Source organism: Crocuta crocuta, unplaced genomic scaffold (assembly GCF_008692635.1).
Source record: "Crocuta crocuta isolate KB4526 unplaced genomic scaffold, BGI_CrCroc_1.0 scaffold734, whole genome shotgun sequence".
Classification (NCBI taxonomy): Eukaryota; Metazoa; Chordata; class Mammalia; order Carnivora; family Hyaenidae; genus Crocuta; species Crocuta crocuta.
The window spans coordinates 173535-190993 of NW_027531987.1; the positions used below are offsets into that span (position 1 = coordinate 173535).

A 17459-nucleotide genomic window follows, 5' to 3' on the forward strand; every position below is an offset into this window, starting at 1 on the left:
GAGGCCGCGCGCGCCCCCCGAGCCCCTACCTGCGTTCCTCAGCTTCTTGTTCCGATACACGGACAGGATGACCAGGAGGTTGCCCAGGACGTCCACCGCGATGGTGAAGATGAGGATGGCGGCGAGCGTGCAGGCCAGCCAGGGGGGCCGCGGCCGCGCGCCCTCCCCGCCGCCCGGCGCGCGCTGGGAGGCGTTGAGCAGCGTGCTGCCGNAATTTTCATCATCTTCCCCCCAGAGCTACCCTCATTTTGACCTTTCTTGAACACTGTCCTTAACGGTTCAGTATGTCAACTCTACTTTAGTGAAAAATAAAAAGAACGTTTCCAATTTAAAAATCCCAAGTTCCTGTCCTCAGTCCGAGCATCCCTCTGGTTGCCGCCCCAGGTAATCAGAAGGAGAATGACGACACTTGAAATGTCCCCTTGAAATGGCGGGGAAAATCCACTGGAAGGGCTGATTCAGGGCACCTATAAACTTTGCGTTTCGGTTTCAAATGTCAACAGATTGAATAGCTGCAGAGTAGCCACAGCCTTGCTTCGCCAGTTATTCTCCAGCTGACATTTTCCGGGAAGCCCCCGCACGTGGGCGCTCTCTCCCTGTAGACATCCAGGATTAGGTTGGGCACATACTCATACGATAGTTTTTAAAAATAATTTCACTTGGGTGCCTGGGTGGCTCAGTCGGTTAAGCATGGACTCTTGACATCGCCTTAGGCCTTGATCTCATGGTTTGTGAGTTCAAGCCCCACATCTGGTTCTGTGCTGATGGCTCCAAGCCTGCTTGGGATTCTCTGTCCCCTCTTTGCTCTCCACCACTTGTGCATGCATCACTCTGTGTCCGTCTCTCTCTCTCAAAAATAAAGAGAACTAAAAACAACACACACACACACACACACACACACACACACACACACACACACACACNCACACACAACTTCACCTGGCCATTGAAGGTGTCCAGGAAAGCTGCAACCTCAATATGTAACTACCAGCCTGGTGGCCTTGGAAGTTATTCCAAAAGAATTTGGAGCGGGGTAAGATAACAGCCACCTAGAACTATTCAGTAAAGCTGTCAAAGACTGGTGCTTATCAAGGAAATAATCCATACCTATCCCAGTGTAAAACTGCTTCCACTTTCCCTTTTAGATCTTTCCTATATCCGTGCCTTAACAGTAAAGTGCTGGGTTGAAATCAGTTACCTTGCATTCATGAATGTACTTGTTCAGGAAATCATTTATAGACTGGGCTCTCTCTGCTCAAGACCTAGCCCTTAGCCTCCAAATGGCAGGGTGTGTGCTATGAGGCATATGTGAGCTACAGAAGTGAAATGCAGAGTCCACAAAGAAGGAGAGCACTGAGGAAGGAGTTTAGAAATTAATAGGTATGTTACATGGGCCGAGTAATAGGGTTTTTTAATTAATAAATTTAATTTTTTAAGTAGACTCCATGCCACATGTGGGGCTTGAACTCACCACCCTGAAATCAAGAGTCAGATGCTCTACCAACTGAGCCACCCAGGCACCCTCATACATTTTAGTTTTTAGAATGGTTTTAGACATACAGCAAAATTGAAAGTACAGAGATTTCTCACATTCCCCCATCCTCACAGCTGCACACTGTCCCACACGGGCTACATCCCACACCACAGTGGTGCATTTATTACAATCTGTGACCCCACACTGACTCATCATTGTTGTCCAAAGTCATAGTTTACATTACGGTTCATTGTGGTGTTGTACATTTTGTGGGTTTGGACAATTGTATAATGGCATGTATCTATGCCTATGTCCTATGTCCACTGCCTATGAATCCTCTGTGCTCGCCTGTTGCTGGCTCCCTGCTCTCATCCCTCAGAGCCAAGGATCTTTTTAGCATCTCTGTAGTTTTTGTCTTTTCCAGAATGTCCTATGGCTGGTATTGTACAGTATGTAGCTTTGTCAGGTTGGCTTCATTCACTTAGTAATCTGCTTTTGGATTTTCTCAATGCCTTTTCATTGCTTAATAGCTCATTCTTTTTAGTGCAGAATACTATTATTGTTCAGATGTACCACAGTTTACTTATCCCTTCACCTAATGAAGGGCATCTTCATTGCTTCCGTGTATTGGCAATTATGAATAAAGCTGCGGTAAACATCCACGTGCAGATTTTTGTATGGATATACGTTTTTAGCTCCTTTGGGCATATGCCATGGAACACCATTACTGGAACATATGTTAAGAGTAGGTTTCTTTTTTTTTTTTTTTTTTTTTTTTTTTTCTAGGAGAGAGAGAGAGACAGCGTGAGCAGGGGAGGGTCAGAGAGAGAGGGAGATACAGACTCTGAAATCGGCTCCAGGATCTGAGCTGGCAGTCAGCACAGAGCCCGACGCGGGGCCCGAAACCACGGACCGCAAGATCATGACCCAAGCGAAAGTCGGACGCTTAACCGACTAAGCCACCCAGGCGCCCCAGGTTTCGTTTTGTAAGAATCCACCAAACTGTCTTCCAAAGTGGCTGGACCATTTTGTGTTTCCCCCAGCAACAAGCGAAAATTCCTATTGCTCCACATCATCAGCACTTGGTGTTATCACTGTTCCAGATTTGGACCATTCTAATAGGTCTGTAGTATTGTCTCATTGTTGTTTTAATTGCAGTTCCCTAGAAACATGAGACGTTGAAAATTTTTTCATATGCTTACTCATCGGAATGTTGTCTTTGGTGAGGTGTCTGTCTGTTGAGGTCTTTTGCCTGTTTTTTAAATTGCATTATTTGTTTCCTTGCTGTTTTTTTTTAACTTTAAATCCTTTTTTTTAAAGTTTTTTTATTTAGTTTTGAGAGAGAGATAGAGGGGGAGGAACAGAGATAGAGGGAAAGAGAGAAATCCCAAGCAGGCTTCACACTGCCAGCATGGAACCCTAAGTGGGGCTTGATCCCATGAACCAGGAGATCATGACCTGAGCCGAAATCGAGTTGGACGTTCAACTGACCCTGACCGAGCCACCCAGGTGCCTCTCACTGTTTAGTTTTAAGTATTATATTTGTATTTTAGATAATAGCCCTCAGGGAGCCTGGGTGGCTCAGTCGGTTGAGCGTGTGACTTGGGCTCAGGTCATGATCTCACGGTTCGTGGGTTTGAGCCCCGTGTCGGGCTCTGTGCTGACAGCTAGTTCAGAGCCTGGAGACTGCTTGGAATTCTGTATCTCCCTCTCTCTCTCTGACCCTCCCCTACTCTCTCTCTCAGAAAAAAAGAAAAACCTTAAAAAAAAAAAAGATAATAGCCCTCTACCTGATACATCTTTTGCAAATATTTTTTTCCCATCTGTGGCTATCTCTTCATGTAGTTGTTCACCAAGCAGAAGCTTTTAATTGTAATGAAGTCTAGCTCATCAATTATTTCTTTAATGGATTATGTCTTTGGTGTTGTACCCAAAAAGTCTAATCCACATCCAAGATCATTTGATCTGTAGTGATGCGGGGAATAAAGGCAAGAAGGGAATGGCAGGTAAAATTAAATTTCCTTGTAACCTGCAGACCATTGACAAATCCTCGAAGCAAATCCAGAGCAGAACATTTCTCCAGGAACCCCCTATGGTCCTGATGTTAATGCCTTACTAGAGGAAAAGCCACCTTAGCCTGACAAAAGCAAGGCCTCAGGTATCTTAGGAGTCCTCTTTAGCATATCCAGGGCCCTCTGGAAGCCTCCCTTTTGTCTTTACCTCCCCCAATTCCACAGTCTGTAAGCAGGCACTGTTCACAATCCCAGTGCAGCTCCTCCTGCCCATGGGTCCTGTCCCTGTGCTTTGATAAAATCACCTTTTGGCACCAAAGACATCTTCAAGAATACTTTCTTGGCCGTCAGCTCCGAACCACCCCACCTTCACCCCAAAACTTCATCAGCCATACTGCGTTTGCTCTTTTTCAGGATCATTTGACTTCACTTGTGGGTCTATTTGTGGGATCTGTATTCTGTCCCATTGATCTATGTGTCTGCTCTTACTCAAGTCCCACACTCTCTTGATTACTGTAGCTCTACAGTGAGTCCTGCAGTCAGGTAGTGTCATTCCTCGGACTTTGTTCTTCTCCGTTCATACTCAGTTGGCTCCTCTATCTTTTTGTGTCTCCATGTAAATGTTAGAATCCTTGCGTCCAAGGACACAAAAAAGCTTGCTGGGATTTTGATTCACACTGTTTTTAATCTAGAGATAAAGGTGAGGAACTGACATCTTGACACTATGAAGTTTTCTAATGTATGAAGACAGGCTGTGTCTCCCATTTTTTAAGTTCTCCTTGGAGAGCTTTCATCAGAATATTACAGTTTTTCTAATATAGATCTTATACATATTTTGTTAGATTTATACCTAAATATTTCATTTTAAGAGGTGATAATGGAAATAGTAATGTTATGTTTTGTTTTGCTTTTGCTTGTTGGTTTTTTGTTTGTTTGTTTGTTTTTGGGGTTTTTTTTTTGGTGCAGAAAGGTGGTTTTATTAAAGCATGGGGACGGGACGTATGGGCAGCAAGAGCTGCCCCAGGACCATCAAGAGAGACTCATTATATACTTTGGAGTTGGGGGAGGTAAAGGCAAGAGGAAGTTTATAAGGGATTTTCATATGCTAAAGAAGACTAGAGGCCTTGCTATCATCAAGTTAAGGTTGTTTTTCCCTCTAGCAAAGCAGTTAATGCTAAGACAGTAGGAAGTTTCTGGAGAAATGTTTTACTCTGCCTGCCTCAAGTATTTGTCAATGGGCTGCAAGTTATAAGGAAATTTAATTTTATCTGCCATTTTCTTTTGCCTTGGTTTCACACATCATTCTCCCCTGAACGATTTTGACCCTTAAATCTTTAAGGTTGCTGAGGGTGGAAGGTCTTCTCCTCTGTGACTTCTTCTTGGTAAATAAGGGTGTAGAGATATCCCTATGGGTCAACATTGGTCAGCTGGGGACTTTATAGATAGAGGAGTGACCACAGGCAGAGGCAGCCAGTCCAAGGTAGACGACATCTGAACCTCCTTGAGTAGAAAGGAGGTTTCTGTCAGCTTGAAGTTAGGGAGGTGAAAGAGTCTTGGCAGCAGGCAAGGACACCAGAAAAGACAACCAAATAAGGTTACTATTATGAGAAAGAGAAGCCTAAATAAACGATCTTTCATAGGAAATCAGAATTTTCCTCCAGTCCTTTATTGTCATTTGAAGAGAAATTTGGGGTCTTCCACTGTGGTAGAGCCCCTCCTAAGGAATGTGGTGGAGTTCTTCTCAGAACAAAAGAAGGCAACTACAACGTGGCCCAGTCAACTCCGATACACATATGAACAGCTCTGACACGACACACCGACACCGTAACTTGGACTGTGTTCGATCAGGCTGTATGTGTTACCATATATGGGAGACAAAGAAGTAGAAATTGCATAAAAGTCTATACCCTGCTCTGCTCAGGGCTCATCCTTTTTTGGGGGGGGGGGGAGTCTTAGCCCGCTGAGACCATGCCGGCACAAATAAAGTTGCTTCCTGGACAAAAAGCTTCAGTGTCCTGTCTCTCTGTGTGAGAATCCGGCTACACCACAGGTTCACAGGAATAAGAAGGCACATTAGTTAGCTCATTGGTTTCCTATGAGGAAGGTACAAGTTTAATTCTCGATAAAGGAATCCATGAGGAATGTCCTAATCTTACTGCAGTGGGAGTACATAATATGACCTGGTAGGGGCCATTCCATTTGGAATTAAGTCCCCTGCTATATTAGACTTCCAATCCTTTAAATCAACCAGGTTTCCTGGGTTTATGTGAGGTGGGTTGCTATTTCAAATTTTACTTGTTCATTACGGGTATATAGGAAAGCAGTTGAGTTTGTACATTAACCTCATATTCTGCAACTTTGCTATAACTGCTTATTAGTTCCAGGCATTTGTGTTCTTTTGAGTTTTCTACATAGGTGATCATGTCATCTGTACAGTTTTATGTCTTCCTTTCCAATGCATATACCTTTTATTTCTTTTCTTGTCATAATTGAATTAACTATAACTTCCAGTATGATGTTGAAAAGCAGTAGGAGGAGGTCACCTCCTTGTATTGTTTCTGATCATAGTGGAAAAACTTCTGCTTTCTTATCAGTAAGTATAATGTTAGCTGTAGCTTTTTTGTAAATGTTCTTTATCAAGTAGAGAAAGTTCCCTTTATTCATAGTTGAGAGTTTTTATCATTAATGGGTATTGGATTTTGTCAAACTCTTTTCCTGCATTTACGGATATGATCATGTGATTTTTCTTTTTTAGCTTATTGAAGTGTCAGATTGTGTTGATTTTATAATGTTGAACCAGGCTTGTGTACATGGGATTTATCCCACATATATGCTAGAAATTTCCACCTAAGCACTGCTTTCAGTATATTCCACAAATTTTGTTAACCATTTTTATTTTCATTTAACATTAATTTCTAATTGCTCTTGAGATTTCTTTTTTGACCTATGTCTTATTTAGAAAAGTACCATTTAGTCTCCAAAGTTTGGATAGTGTCCACAGCTATCTTTTTGTTGTTGATGTCTGGTCTGAGAGCAGATATTGTATGATGCCTATTCTTTTAAAAATGTTAAGGTGTCTTTTATGACCCAGAATGTGGCCTAACTTGGTAAAAATTCCCTATGAACTTGAGAGGAATATGTAATGTGCTCTTATTGGATGTCTATAGATGTCAGTTACATGTAGTTGATTGATCATGCTCTTGAGTTCAAACATGTCCTGATTTTCTGCATGCTGATCTGTGTCTTTCTGATAGAAAAAATGTTAAAGAACCATTTAGAATAGTAGACACATCTATTTCTCTAGTTTTATCAGTTTATGCCTCATGTATTTTGAGGTTCTGTTGTTAGGAGCCTATACGTTAAGGATTGTTGTTTCTTCTGGACAGTTGACCCCTCTATCATAGGTAAGGCTCCTCCCTATACCTCGAAACTCTGAGGTCAGCTCTGTGTAAAATTAATATAACTACTCCTATTTCCTTTTGGTTAATGTTAGTGTGATAGATCTTTCTTCATCCCTTTAATTTCGATTTATATCTGTCCTTATATTTAATGTGGGCATTTTTTTAGACAACATATAATTAATTGTGTATTGTTTTTTGACCCTTTCTGACAATCTCTTTTAAGTGGTATATTTAGACCATATATGTTCAAGGTGATTATTGATATAGTTAGATTAATATCTACCATGTTCGGTAGTTTTCAGTTTTTTGCATTTCTCCTTTGTTCCTATCTTTATCATCTACTCTTTTGTTTTAGTTGAACATTTTATATGACTCCATTTTCTCCTTTCTTAGCATACTAATTCTTTTTAAACTTTTTTTAGTGGTTGTCCTAGAGTTTGTAATGTACATTTATAACGAGTCCAAGTCTACTTTCATATAACGTAATACCACTTCATGGGTGGCACAGGTACTTTATCATAACAGAATATTTCTAATTTCTCCCTCTCATCTTTGGTATCATTGCTGTCTTTCATTGCTCTCAGACATAAGCATATATAACTATATATGTGTATATAGCATACATGATCAAATATATTATTGTTCTTCTAATTTTGAGCAAACTGTAATGTTAGATTAATTAAGACTAAGACAAATAAGTTTTTATTTTTATTCATTCTTGGATACTTTTCCTTTCTTTATGTGGATCCAAGTTTCTAACCTATATTTTCCTTCTCTCTAAAGAATGTCTTTTAACATTCCTTGTAAGGCAGGTCTATTGGCAATAAATTCCCCTCAATCTGTGTTTGAGAAAATCTTGATTTTCCCTTCGTTTTTGAAGGATAATATTTCAGGGTACAGAATTCTAGGTTGGTGTTTGTTTTTTCTCCCAATACTTTCAGTATTTTCCTCCTCTCTCATTTTGCTTACGTGGTTTCTGAGAAGTCAGATGTAATCGTTATATTTGCTTGTCTATATGCAAGGCAATTTTTCCCCTCTTTTTTTTTTATCCTTAATTTTCTGCAGTTTGAATATAATATGCCTAGATGACAGGGGGTGTTGGTGGTTGTTGGTTGCTGAGGATGGGGAAGGAGTTTATGAGAGTTTTACTGCATTTATTCTGCTCACTGTTCTTCAAGCCTGGATCTGTAGTTTGGTGTTTGACATTAATTTGGGGGAAATTCTCAGTCGTTATTGCTTCAAATACTGTTTCTGTTTCTTTCTGTCTTCTCTTTCTGATATTCTTATTACATATATATTATAATTTTTGTAGGTATCTTACAGTTCTTAGACATTCTGGGGTTTTTTGGGGGGATTTTTTTTTTTCTATTTGCTTTTCCATTTTAGAATTTTCTCTTGTCATATCCTCAAACTCAGAGATTCTTTAGCTACGACCAATCTAATGATCCCATCAAGGACATTCTTCATTTCTATTGTGGTGTTTTTTGATCTCTAGCGTTTCTTTTCTTTTCTTTCTGAGAATTTCCATCTCTTGGCCAACCTTATCCATGTGTTCCTACATGTTGCCTACTTTTTCCATTAAAATCTCTTAGCATATTAATTATAGTTTTAAAAAAAATTCTGATCTGACAATCCCAACATTCCTACTATCTCTAACTCTGTTTCTGATACTATTACTCTTCACACTGGATTTGACTTTTAAATATGCCTTATAATTTTTTATTCAAAGGTGGACATGATCTATTTTATCCAATAGAAAAAAGGAATTACGGTAAATAGGGCTTTAGGAATATAGTGGTAAGGGGTGGGGGAAGGGGAAGTATTCTGTAGTCCTTTGATTGGGACTATTAGTGACCCTGCGCCCATGGATTGTGAACTTCACCAGTGCTTTTCACTTCCCTAGACCTTCCGTGGGACAGAATGACTAGAAGGGATTGAAAATTTGTATTTCCTTTCCCCCACATAGAAGTCTAGAGCTGGCTGGAGTTGGGTTTTCTCTTCCCCCAGGTAGGTTAGGCTTTAATAAAACCCCAGCAGCTTAGATTCTGGTTAAACAGATTCTTCCAAGGGCGGGTCTTGTTAAGAAGAACAGAATGCTTTGGCATATTTTGAAGTATCTCCCCCCTCCCCCCCATCCTCCTAGAAGCAGTAGGGAAGCACAGTGATACTCACTGTGAAGACTTGGAAGGGCTCCTGGAGGTAAAGCTCCAATTATGGAGGGGTTTCCATAATTGAGTCCTTCTGTAGTTCTGAACCCTCAGGCTTGTCCACACGGAGTCTCTTATAATTACACTGCAGTTCACACCTTCCTATCCCAGACTGTGGGCTTCTGCTCTGCTAAGTTGTGATTCTCTATATCCACCCGTCTCTCTCTCCAATTTTGGGGACAGTAGTTTGTCTTGTGTCCCCACTCCTTATGGATCCAGGAAGAGTCACTGATTTTTCATCTTTTTTAAAGGTGTTTATTTGATGTTAGATTGGAGTGGTGACTTCTAGGCTCATTATATGCCGGAAATAAATATTTACAAAAATGGCTTATTATGAACAAATGGGGTTAATTCCAGAAACCTAGGGCTTGTAGAGCATTAAAATATATTAATATAAGTTACCATATCGATAAATCAAAGGAGATAAGCTACCGATTATCTTAACACAAGCTAAAATGATATTTAAAAATTCCCTGTCCATTCCCAATTTTTAAAAGTTTCTATAAACTTTAACAAGCAAAGAATGGACACCATAAAGGATATTTCAAAGTAATGTTTATCGTAGACTTAAAAGAGAAATAGAGTTCTTTTCCTCTAAGTTTAGACGAAGAGGGAATGCTTGCTCATATGCCTATTTGGCATTGTGTTGGATATTTCTGACCATGAAATGAGATTAAAAAGAGGAGAATGTAAAAATCAACATTTGCAGATGATAGGAGTGTATGTACTTTCTTAAATTACAGGAAAAATGAAATAGTACACATAATTAGAAGTTCTGATATATAATTGGAATCCATGTAAAATTATTAGGAACTGGATCAGTCAGCAGAATGCAGGGCTATGTGTAAAATCCTTTGAAAAAACTCACAACTTTGCTGAAAATCATGAAAGAAAACACAAAAGGAAAGACACACCATGTTCCTGGACTGAAACTTTGAAAATTAATTTCCCGTACACTTTTTGCCAGCCCAACAAAAATACCAGTAGGGATTTCAAAAATCATGAAATTCCTTGAAAGAAAGTATAGCAAAAAAGGATTTGAATGAGTTGGAGAGAGTGGGAGTTGCCAATATTACAAATATTACAGTGTACATTAAAAGTCATAGTAGAGTATGAGCGTCATCAATAATTGAAGATAATATAAGACATAGATTGATAAAGTTAACATTTCACATTACTGGGGGAGGGTTATATCATAAAAACAAAGATTCATTTAAAAAATATAAGTAAAAACTAGGGGCATGTGAGTGGCTCCATCAGTTCAGCGTCTGACTCCAGCACAGGTCATAATCTCACGGTTCATGAGTTCCAGCCCTGCATCGGGCTCTGTGCTCAAAGCCTGGAGCCTGTTTCAGATTCTGTGTCTCCCTCTCTCTCTGTCCCTCCTCCACTCATGCTCTGTCTGTCTCTCTCTCTCAAAAATAAACAAACATTAAAATAAAGTATAAAAAATAAAATGTAAGTAAAAAATAAAATGTAGGTGAATATTTATGTAAACTTGGTGTCAAGAAGAACTCTCTGACAAGAGAGACAAGAGAAGACAGAAAATACTCGTAACCATAGAAAGAACAGTAGTAGCTACCGTTGGCTGGACACAATCATGGTCCAGCTCTGGTATAAGTATCTTCCGTGTGTTACCTTCCATAATCTGCTAGGGGTCCTAAAAGTTGGGGCATTTCTAGGAGTATTTTACGGATAAGAAACCCATGGCTCTGAAAGGTCAGGGGGTGCACCAAAGGCACGCAGCTAAAAAGGTATAGAAGCAGGATTTGATACTTTCCTCCCTTTGATTCCAAAACATCAACAGTAGTGTTCTCAGTCATGATAGATTTGGCTGCATGAAGGTTATAATTTCTTATATTTTAAAAAATCCCATAAACTTGTAAGTAATAGCTAGATAGACCATGGAAATGGTTTGCAACATATCAAAGTATTAATGACCTTGATTATATATAGAATTTCTTCAAATAAGAAAAATGGCAGAAATATATTTAAAGGACATAATGAGAGAATTAAAAACTAAAAATATATATGCAAACTGAGAAAACAAAAATAAAAAGTATGGGGAATTACCATTCCAGTTATCACTTTTGAAAACATAAGAGAAATCAGGAGTTAAGTATGATCAAAACAACATTGAAATGTGAGAAAAAGCATTCCTGTGCACTACATATAAGTCTTAAAACTGTATACCCTTGGGGCGCCTGGGTGGCTTAGTCGGTTAAGCGTCCGACTTTCGCTTAGGTCATGATCTCGCGGTTCGTGGGTTCGAGCCCCGCGTCGGGCTCTGTGCTGACTGCCAGCTCAGTGCCTGGAGCCTGTTTCAGAGTCTGTGACTCCCTCTCTCTCTGACCCTCCCCTGCTCACGCTGTCTCTCTCTCTCTCTCTCCTAGAAATAAATAAAACATTAAAAAAAAAAAAAAAACCAACAAACTGGATACCCTTTGACCCAGTAATGGCACTAGTAGAAAATAATTGGACCCATGTTCAGATGTGTATGGACATGTGGTTGTTTCTCACAGCATTGTTTGTGATATTTAAAACCTAAACTTTGGGGTGTCTGGGTGGTTCAGTCATTTAAGCATCTGACTTGGGCTCAGGTCATGATCTCGCCATGCGTGGGTTTGAGCGCAGCATCAGACCCTGTGCTGACAGCTCTGTGCTTCAGATTCTGTGTCTCCCTCTCGATGTCTGCCTACCCCCCCGCCCCCACCGCTTGTGTATGTGCTTTTTTTCTCTCTCTCTCTCAAAAATAAACGTTTAAAAAAATAATAAAACCAAAACCTCCTACAATTGGAGTTTTGATAAATTCATGTAATGAACAGATGACTCTAATGGTGCAGATGGATCTCTCTCCCATACAGTGGGGGTTGCATATGGAAAACCCCACAGTCTTTCTGGCTGCGGATGAGGCAAGGGAAGCTGGGAAAGCATGAAGAGGCAAAGAATGAGAAATCTCGGAAAGGAAAAAGCCTGAGCGGGGATCCTCAAACTCTGCACCCGTCAGAAAGCAAGTGGTATCCAAAACCACGCACGTGAGGAAAACACTCAAAGACCCAAAGGCAGGGTCTAACTCAGATTGGAGCGGCCACCCTTCACTGATGCGCACTGCTCCTTGGAATCAATCCAAATTCCCCAAGGCTTCCCTAACTTGGCATTTCTGGCTTTAACCTTCCTAACCATTCTTTCCCTCAACCAGGGAGCTGGTCCACTCTCCAGCCCATGAACTTCCTCTTGTTCCTCAAACATTGTGTTGCCCACTTCTACCCTGTTTCCCACCTGTTCCTTCTGAACGGAACACCCCTTCTGCACCCTTTACTGGGATTGCTCTGATCCCCCTGTGAGGTCAGTCCCCACGTCTTGGTTATGCTTTCCTCCTTTGCGCTCCTGCAATGCACTGTATCTCCTTAATCCTAATACTTACCGCAAGCTGTACCACACCTCTGTTCTTGCTGGAATCTCACTGCAGGACCACGGAGCTAGGCTCGTGGCTTGTTCGTGGTTGCACCTCAGGACCGAATGCAGTGTCTGGCATTCAGTAGACACCAACGATTATTTGTTGAATAAAATGAGAGAATAAGCAAATCACTTATTGCCTGGGGACTTTAGGATGACATAATTTCCTTTCATCCTATTTGGAAACTTCTAATTTATCAGAAAAAAATTGCTATTTGTCAGACTAATGGGTTTTTAATGCATTTGTCACCCTCAAGTCATGAGACATTTTCTCCATATTTCTCCAGTCAGTAGCAAGAGGGAGGAAGTGTATTTTTTCACTCAAAGAATTCTTGTGTTGTGTTATAATAGATTAGTTAATATGGATTTTATTTGCTTGCCTGCTATAAGAACATTACAGTTAGGGTGTTCTGGAAGATGTAAAACAATAGAAGAGTTCACATTTTACTTACAGTATATATATTTTCACTAAATGTACATGTATCCTAATTTCATGAGCTAAGTATACCATTAAATAAATATTTTTTGCCATTTCTTTATGTAATCTGCAAGCTTTCATTTCATACTAATACAGGTGAAATATTGCTGGCAGAAGAAAATGATTAGTTCAAAGAATATTAGGAATAGTCGAAGTTTTCATGGTGGTGTGTATAAAAATCTATGACGAAGGTAGTAATGTGACTATTACGTTTACATGGTGATGGTGATTTTATAATCCCAGAATTTCCGCTGGAAGTCAGTGGCGTGAAGGGAAAGGTAGGCACTTGTAGGAGAATAGACCCGCTGGAAGTGGAACTGGCAGGTGAGGAGCTGGCTTGGCCAGAGACCCCTCCAGACACAGAAGCCTTGCCTCCTGCCCCGGGGGTTACAGGCTGAGGATCCTACTCTGTATCTGGGATCTTTGAGAGGCAAGTTGAGAACATAGAGAAATCTCAGTGAATTCATGATCAAGTTCCAAAGTATGTATTATAATATTTCTGGTAGCAGGGATGAAGTGTAAAGATGGATAAAACAAAAAAAATTAAATTAAAAAATATTGAGGACCCTTTCCCCCACATCGTAGCAAAGATGGGTGAGGCGCCACTGGAAGAAGAGCGGGATGCCATTTTCAAATGTGCCGGGAAGGCAATGAGGTTAACACGGAAGAGCAGCAACCTCATCGGTGAGTGCAGAGTGGAGTGGAGGAGAGGGATCTGTTCTGCAAGTTAAGGTGAGAAATCGCCTCAATTCATTTCTTTAAAACTTACTTGCCGCCCCTTGAAAAAATTACTGAACCTTAATCAGTTCAGTATCCCACCCACCCCTTCCCCCCATCATCTAGGAAGAAGGTGCTCTAGTCAAAGATAGGGATTTGAATATTGCCTGCTGTACTCAAATAAAATGATGATAAAATGGGTGTAAAAAGCAAACAGAACCAAAATTCCCCCCAGCCAGTGGTCATTAAGAACTTTCCTACAGTTTAAGGCAATAGCCTTGTTGAGGTCATGATGGGCTCAGCCTGGCTCAGGGCAGCACTGAGTGGGGGCCTGTGAGCTCCTCTGGACCTCAGCTTAAACACCCCCCTAGGGGCCTCCGCCCATTTGATCTAAGTGCGAATCTTGTCTCTCCATGGTGTCTCCACTAGCTTGTATCAGGCCCTGGGCCTGCATCCCACAAGCGATTTCAGAGTGAATATTTATTGAGCAAGGATAGAAATTTCAGTAAGTCAGAACATGATTAATCCAGAACGTACGACTGTGTCCATGAGGGTTTAGCACATGCGTGGAAACTGCACTGGAAATGGCAGTGGATGGTGTGGGATGCTGGGGAAGGGCACTCGGTCAGTGGAGCTCCCTACGTGCACATGCTTTCATGGGTGACTCATGACTGCACAGTGACACAGCACAGTGTCCCAAGTCCATTGTTCCCGTTTCCACCTTTGTGGCTGTGTTAACATTCCCAGCTGGGGGGCCATCCCCCTGGCTCTGTTCTCTATGTCGCTCAAGGGTAAGAGGCGGCACTCTGTGTTCACGGTTCCTTTCAAGAGGCACGGGAGCATCAGCGATCCACTGGGGAGAAGCCGTGATCACTGTGACGTCTTTAACTGCAAATTACTGACAGTCCCCGAGGCCCCCAATCACTGTCACTGCTGAAGCTCTATAGACGAACAGGACAGAGATCACGCCTCTTTAGTTTCCAGTTAACATGTAGAAAACTCATAAGGAACTAAGAAAAGTTTGATTGTGCTTTCCTGTTACCCCAAGCATGTAACTATTCTTTCAGCCATTGATCTAGAGTATTTTTGAGTTGGGAGATAGAGCAGTAAACCTCATAGTTCAGTTTTTACTAAATAATATATTGCTGCATGGTATACAAGCCTTGACCACACTGGAATTTTTTTCTCAAAGGTCACATGACTGCTCACAAGCAAGTTCTGTTCACTTTTATGAGCACAGGGGACAGTAAATGGTGGACTGAACAAATATTAATGCAACTAAGAAAATCAATTGAACTGAGTAAATGAATGAATGGATAATGAATGAACGAACGAATGGTTGGATGGGTAGACGGATGAATGGAGACGAGAGGTAGAGAGTGAGGAGATGCACCCGACCCCAGGAGCACTACTATTTGGACCTTCGGTGAATGGAGAGTGTACTTTTGTTAGATGAAGCAGGTGGGAAAACAAATCACAGGAAGCTATTAACTTGACCCTGAACACTCTCATCTCATTCCTGAGATGGGGGAACTTGATCTTGTTCATCCTTCGCCGAATGGCAAACATGATGCTTTGGCATTTGTGGACTGGAGTGGATACTGAGAAACAACTTTTGGATAAATGACCAGCACAAGTGGCACCTTGTGACTTGACTGCACCCACATCCTACATTCTCCCGTGTGGAACGCACCTAGTAAAATCAACAGAGGACCAAAGCTGTCTCGGACTGGAGGCACTTAGCCCGGTGACGTCAACTAGATCAGGAAACTTGTTGGCACCACAGCGTGTTCTGTGAAGACACTAAGAAAATGAAAACTTTCCAGCGATACGTGTTAAAAATCAACTGTTAAATGCCAATTTGAAAACAGGAATGGCAGTGAGGGAGGAAACAGTCACAGCAATTAAAGCATTTGGTGAACATCTACTTGGTGCCAAAATGGCTCGTATGAGGGACTTTGCGGTCTGCCATTTGGTTCATTTCAGACACTGTTCAGAAACAAGGTCTGTGGGAAGCAGCTTTGAGACCAGAGTCAGGGCTTTGAATTTCAGTCTCAACACTGATCTTCGGTGTGACATTCAGAAAGCTACCTTACGCCTGGGTTTCCTGATCTGGAAGGTGGGGTAATAATAAGGAGGGTCACTGGGTGGCTTCAAAGAGTGACTAAGTGCAGAATGTTTGGGATATAATGAGCTCTCCTAAGAACCACTCGTTCAGATTGTTAGTGTAGATGCCACGTAACTCTTGGGGGGTGTTTATTAGCCACACCTCCTTTTCAGTGGAGGAACTTAAACAGAAGTTCAGTAGTTGGTTTAATAGCACATAGAGAGTAAGTGGCAGGGCACAATTTTGGACTGAGGTCTGTGGCTCAGCAGTCTCTACCTTGTACTGATGCCTGAAGGCTTGGGAGCTTAGGAGTGTACCCTGAGGGCCCATGGTTTTAAAAATAAGCCCTCCTGTCAGAGGAGTTCAGCGCTAGGCATGGGTGGAGACTGCCCTCTAATGCAGTCCTGGATGCCCCACTGGAGGAAGCTGGGCATCTACGCGGTGCGGTGCAGCAGCTGCTGGTCTTAGTGAGGAGGGTGGGCTCTGATGTCAGACCCTCAAGGTCGAACGGGGCTTTACCATTTGCCAGCTTTGTCGTCATGGACAAATGTGTGTTTCTCTTACATGAATGGAACCGATGATGAGGTGCTCACAGGCATGCGGCCGTAGGGATTACGTAGCCAAAGCTCATGGAAGCAAGCATGGTTCATTGACACCAGTGTTTGTTGCTGTCGTTAAGCCAGCGAAGAACAAATCCAGCTGTTATTCATCACGAGGCCATTTCCAGAACCACCGTGTGACTCAAAACTATGGCCCAGAAAATAAAGGTAAGACCACAGATTTCAATGACCTGAGGGTATTTTTAAATTTTGTGATGTTCCCCATTAGAAGTAAAAATTCAGCATTTTAGATAGTAAAAACAATTTCAATCCAGGAAGAGATTTTTTTTTTAATATTTTATTTATTTCTAGGAGAGAGAGAGACAGCGTGAGCAGGGGAGGGTCAGAGAGAGAGGAAGTCACAGACTGAAACAGGCTCCAGGCTCTGAGCTAGCTGTCAGCACAGAGCCCGACGCGGGGCTCGAACCCAGGAACCGCGAGATCATGACCTAAGCGAAAGTCGGACGCTTAACCGACTAAGCCACCCAGGCGACCCCAGGAAGAGATTTTTGGTTGGAGAAACTTGGTGTATTTTTTAAAAGAAGTTTATTTTGGGGCACCTGGGTGGCTCAGTTGGTTAAACGTCCGACCTCGGCTCAGGTCATGGTCTCACGGTTNAAAAAAAAATCATTTTGAGAAAGACCAAGAAGGTGCAAGTTGGGGAGGGGCAGAGAGAGACTCCCAAGCTCTGCACTATCAGTGCAGAGCCTGACATGGGGCTCGATCCCACGAACCAGGAGATCATGACCTGAGCCAAAACCAAGAGTTGGATGCTTAACCGACTGAGCCACCCAGATGTCCAGAACCTTTGTGCATTTTAAACATGTGAGTTAATTGAAATTTGCTTTTAATAAGGCTTATAAATGAAATTTTATTTTATTCCACTGTAACTTAAAACATCTATTTAAAGTAGACTTACCCTTGAAAGAAGAGAAAAATACTCATTTAAGGTAAATATTTAAAAACACAAATCCTAAGAGCATTACTGAAAAATGTTTGCAATCCTCA

The 17459-nt window shown here is 41.6% G+C and overlaps 1 protein-coding gene across 1 annotated transcript in view; it reads right to left on the reverse strand.

Moving 5' to 3' along the window:
• The window catches only part of MTNR1A (melatonin receptor 1A), a 31527-nt gene extending 29837 nt beyond the window's left edge, over positions 1-1690 (reverse strand). The window contains exons 1-2 of the mRNA XM_077775053.1: positions 1591-1690; positions 30-224 (exon numbers count right to left, since the gene is read on the reverse strand). Coding sequence (XP_077631179.1) covers positions 30-224; positions 1591-1690 — 295 coding nt within the window. The remainder of the gene's footprint in view (positions 1-29; positions 225-1590) is intronic.
• Positions 1691-17459: the final 15769 nt, after the last annotated feature.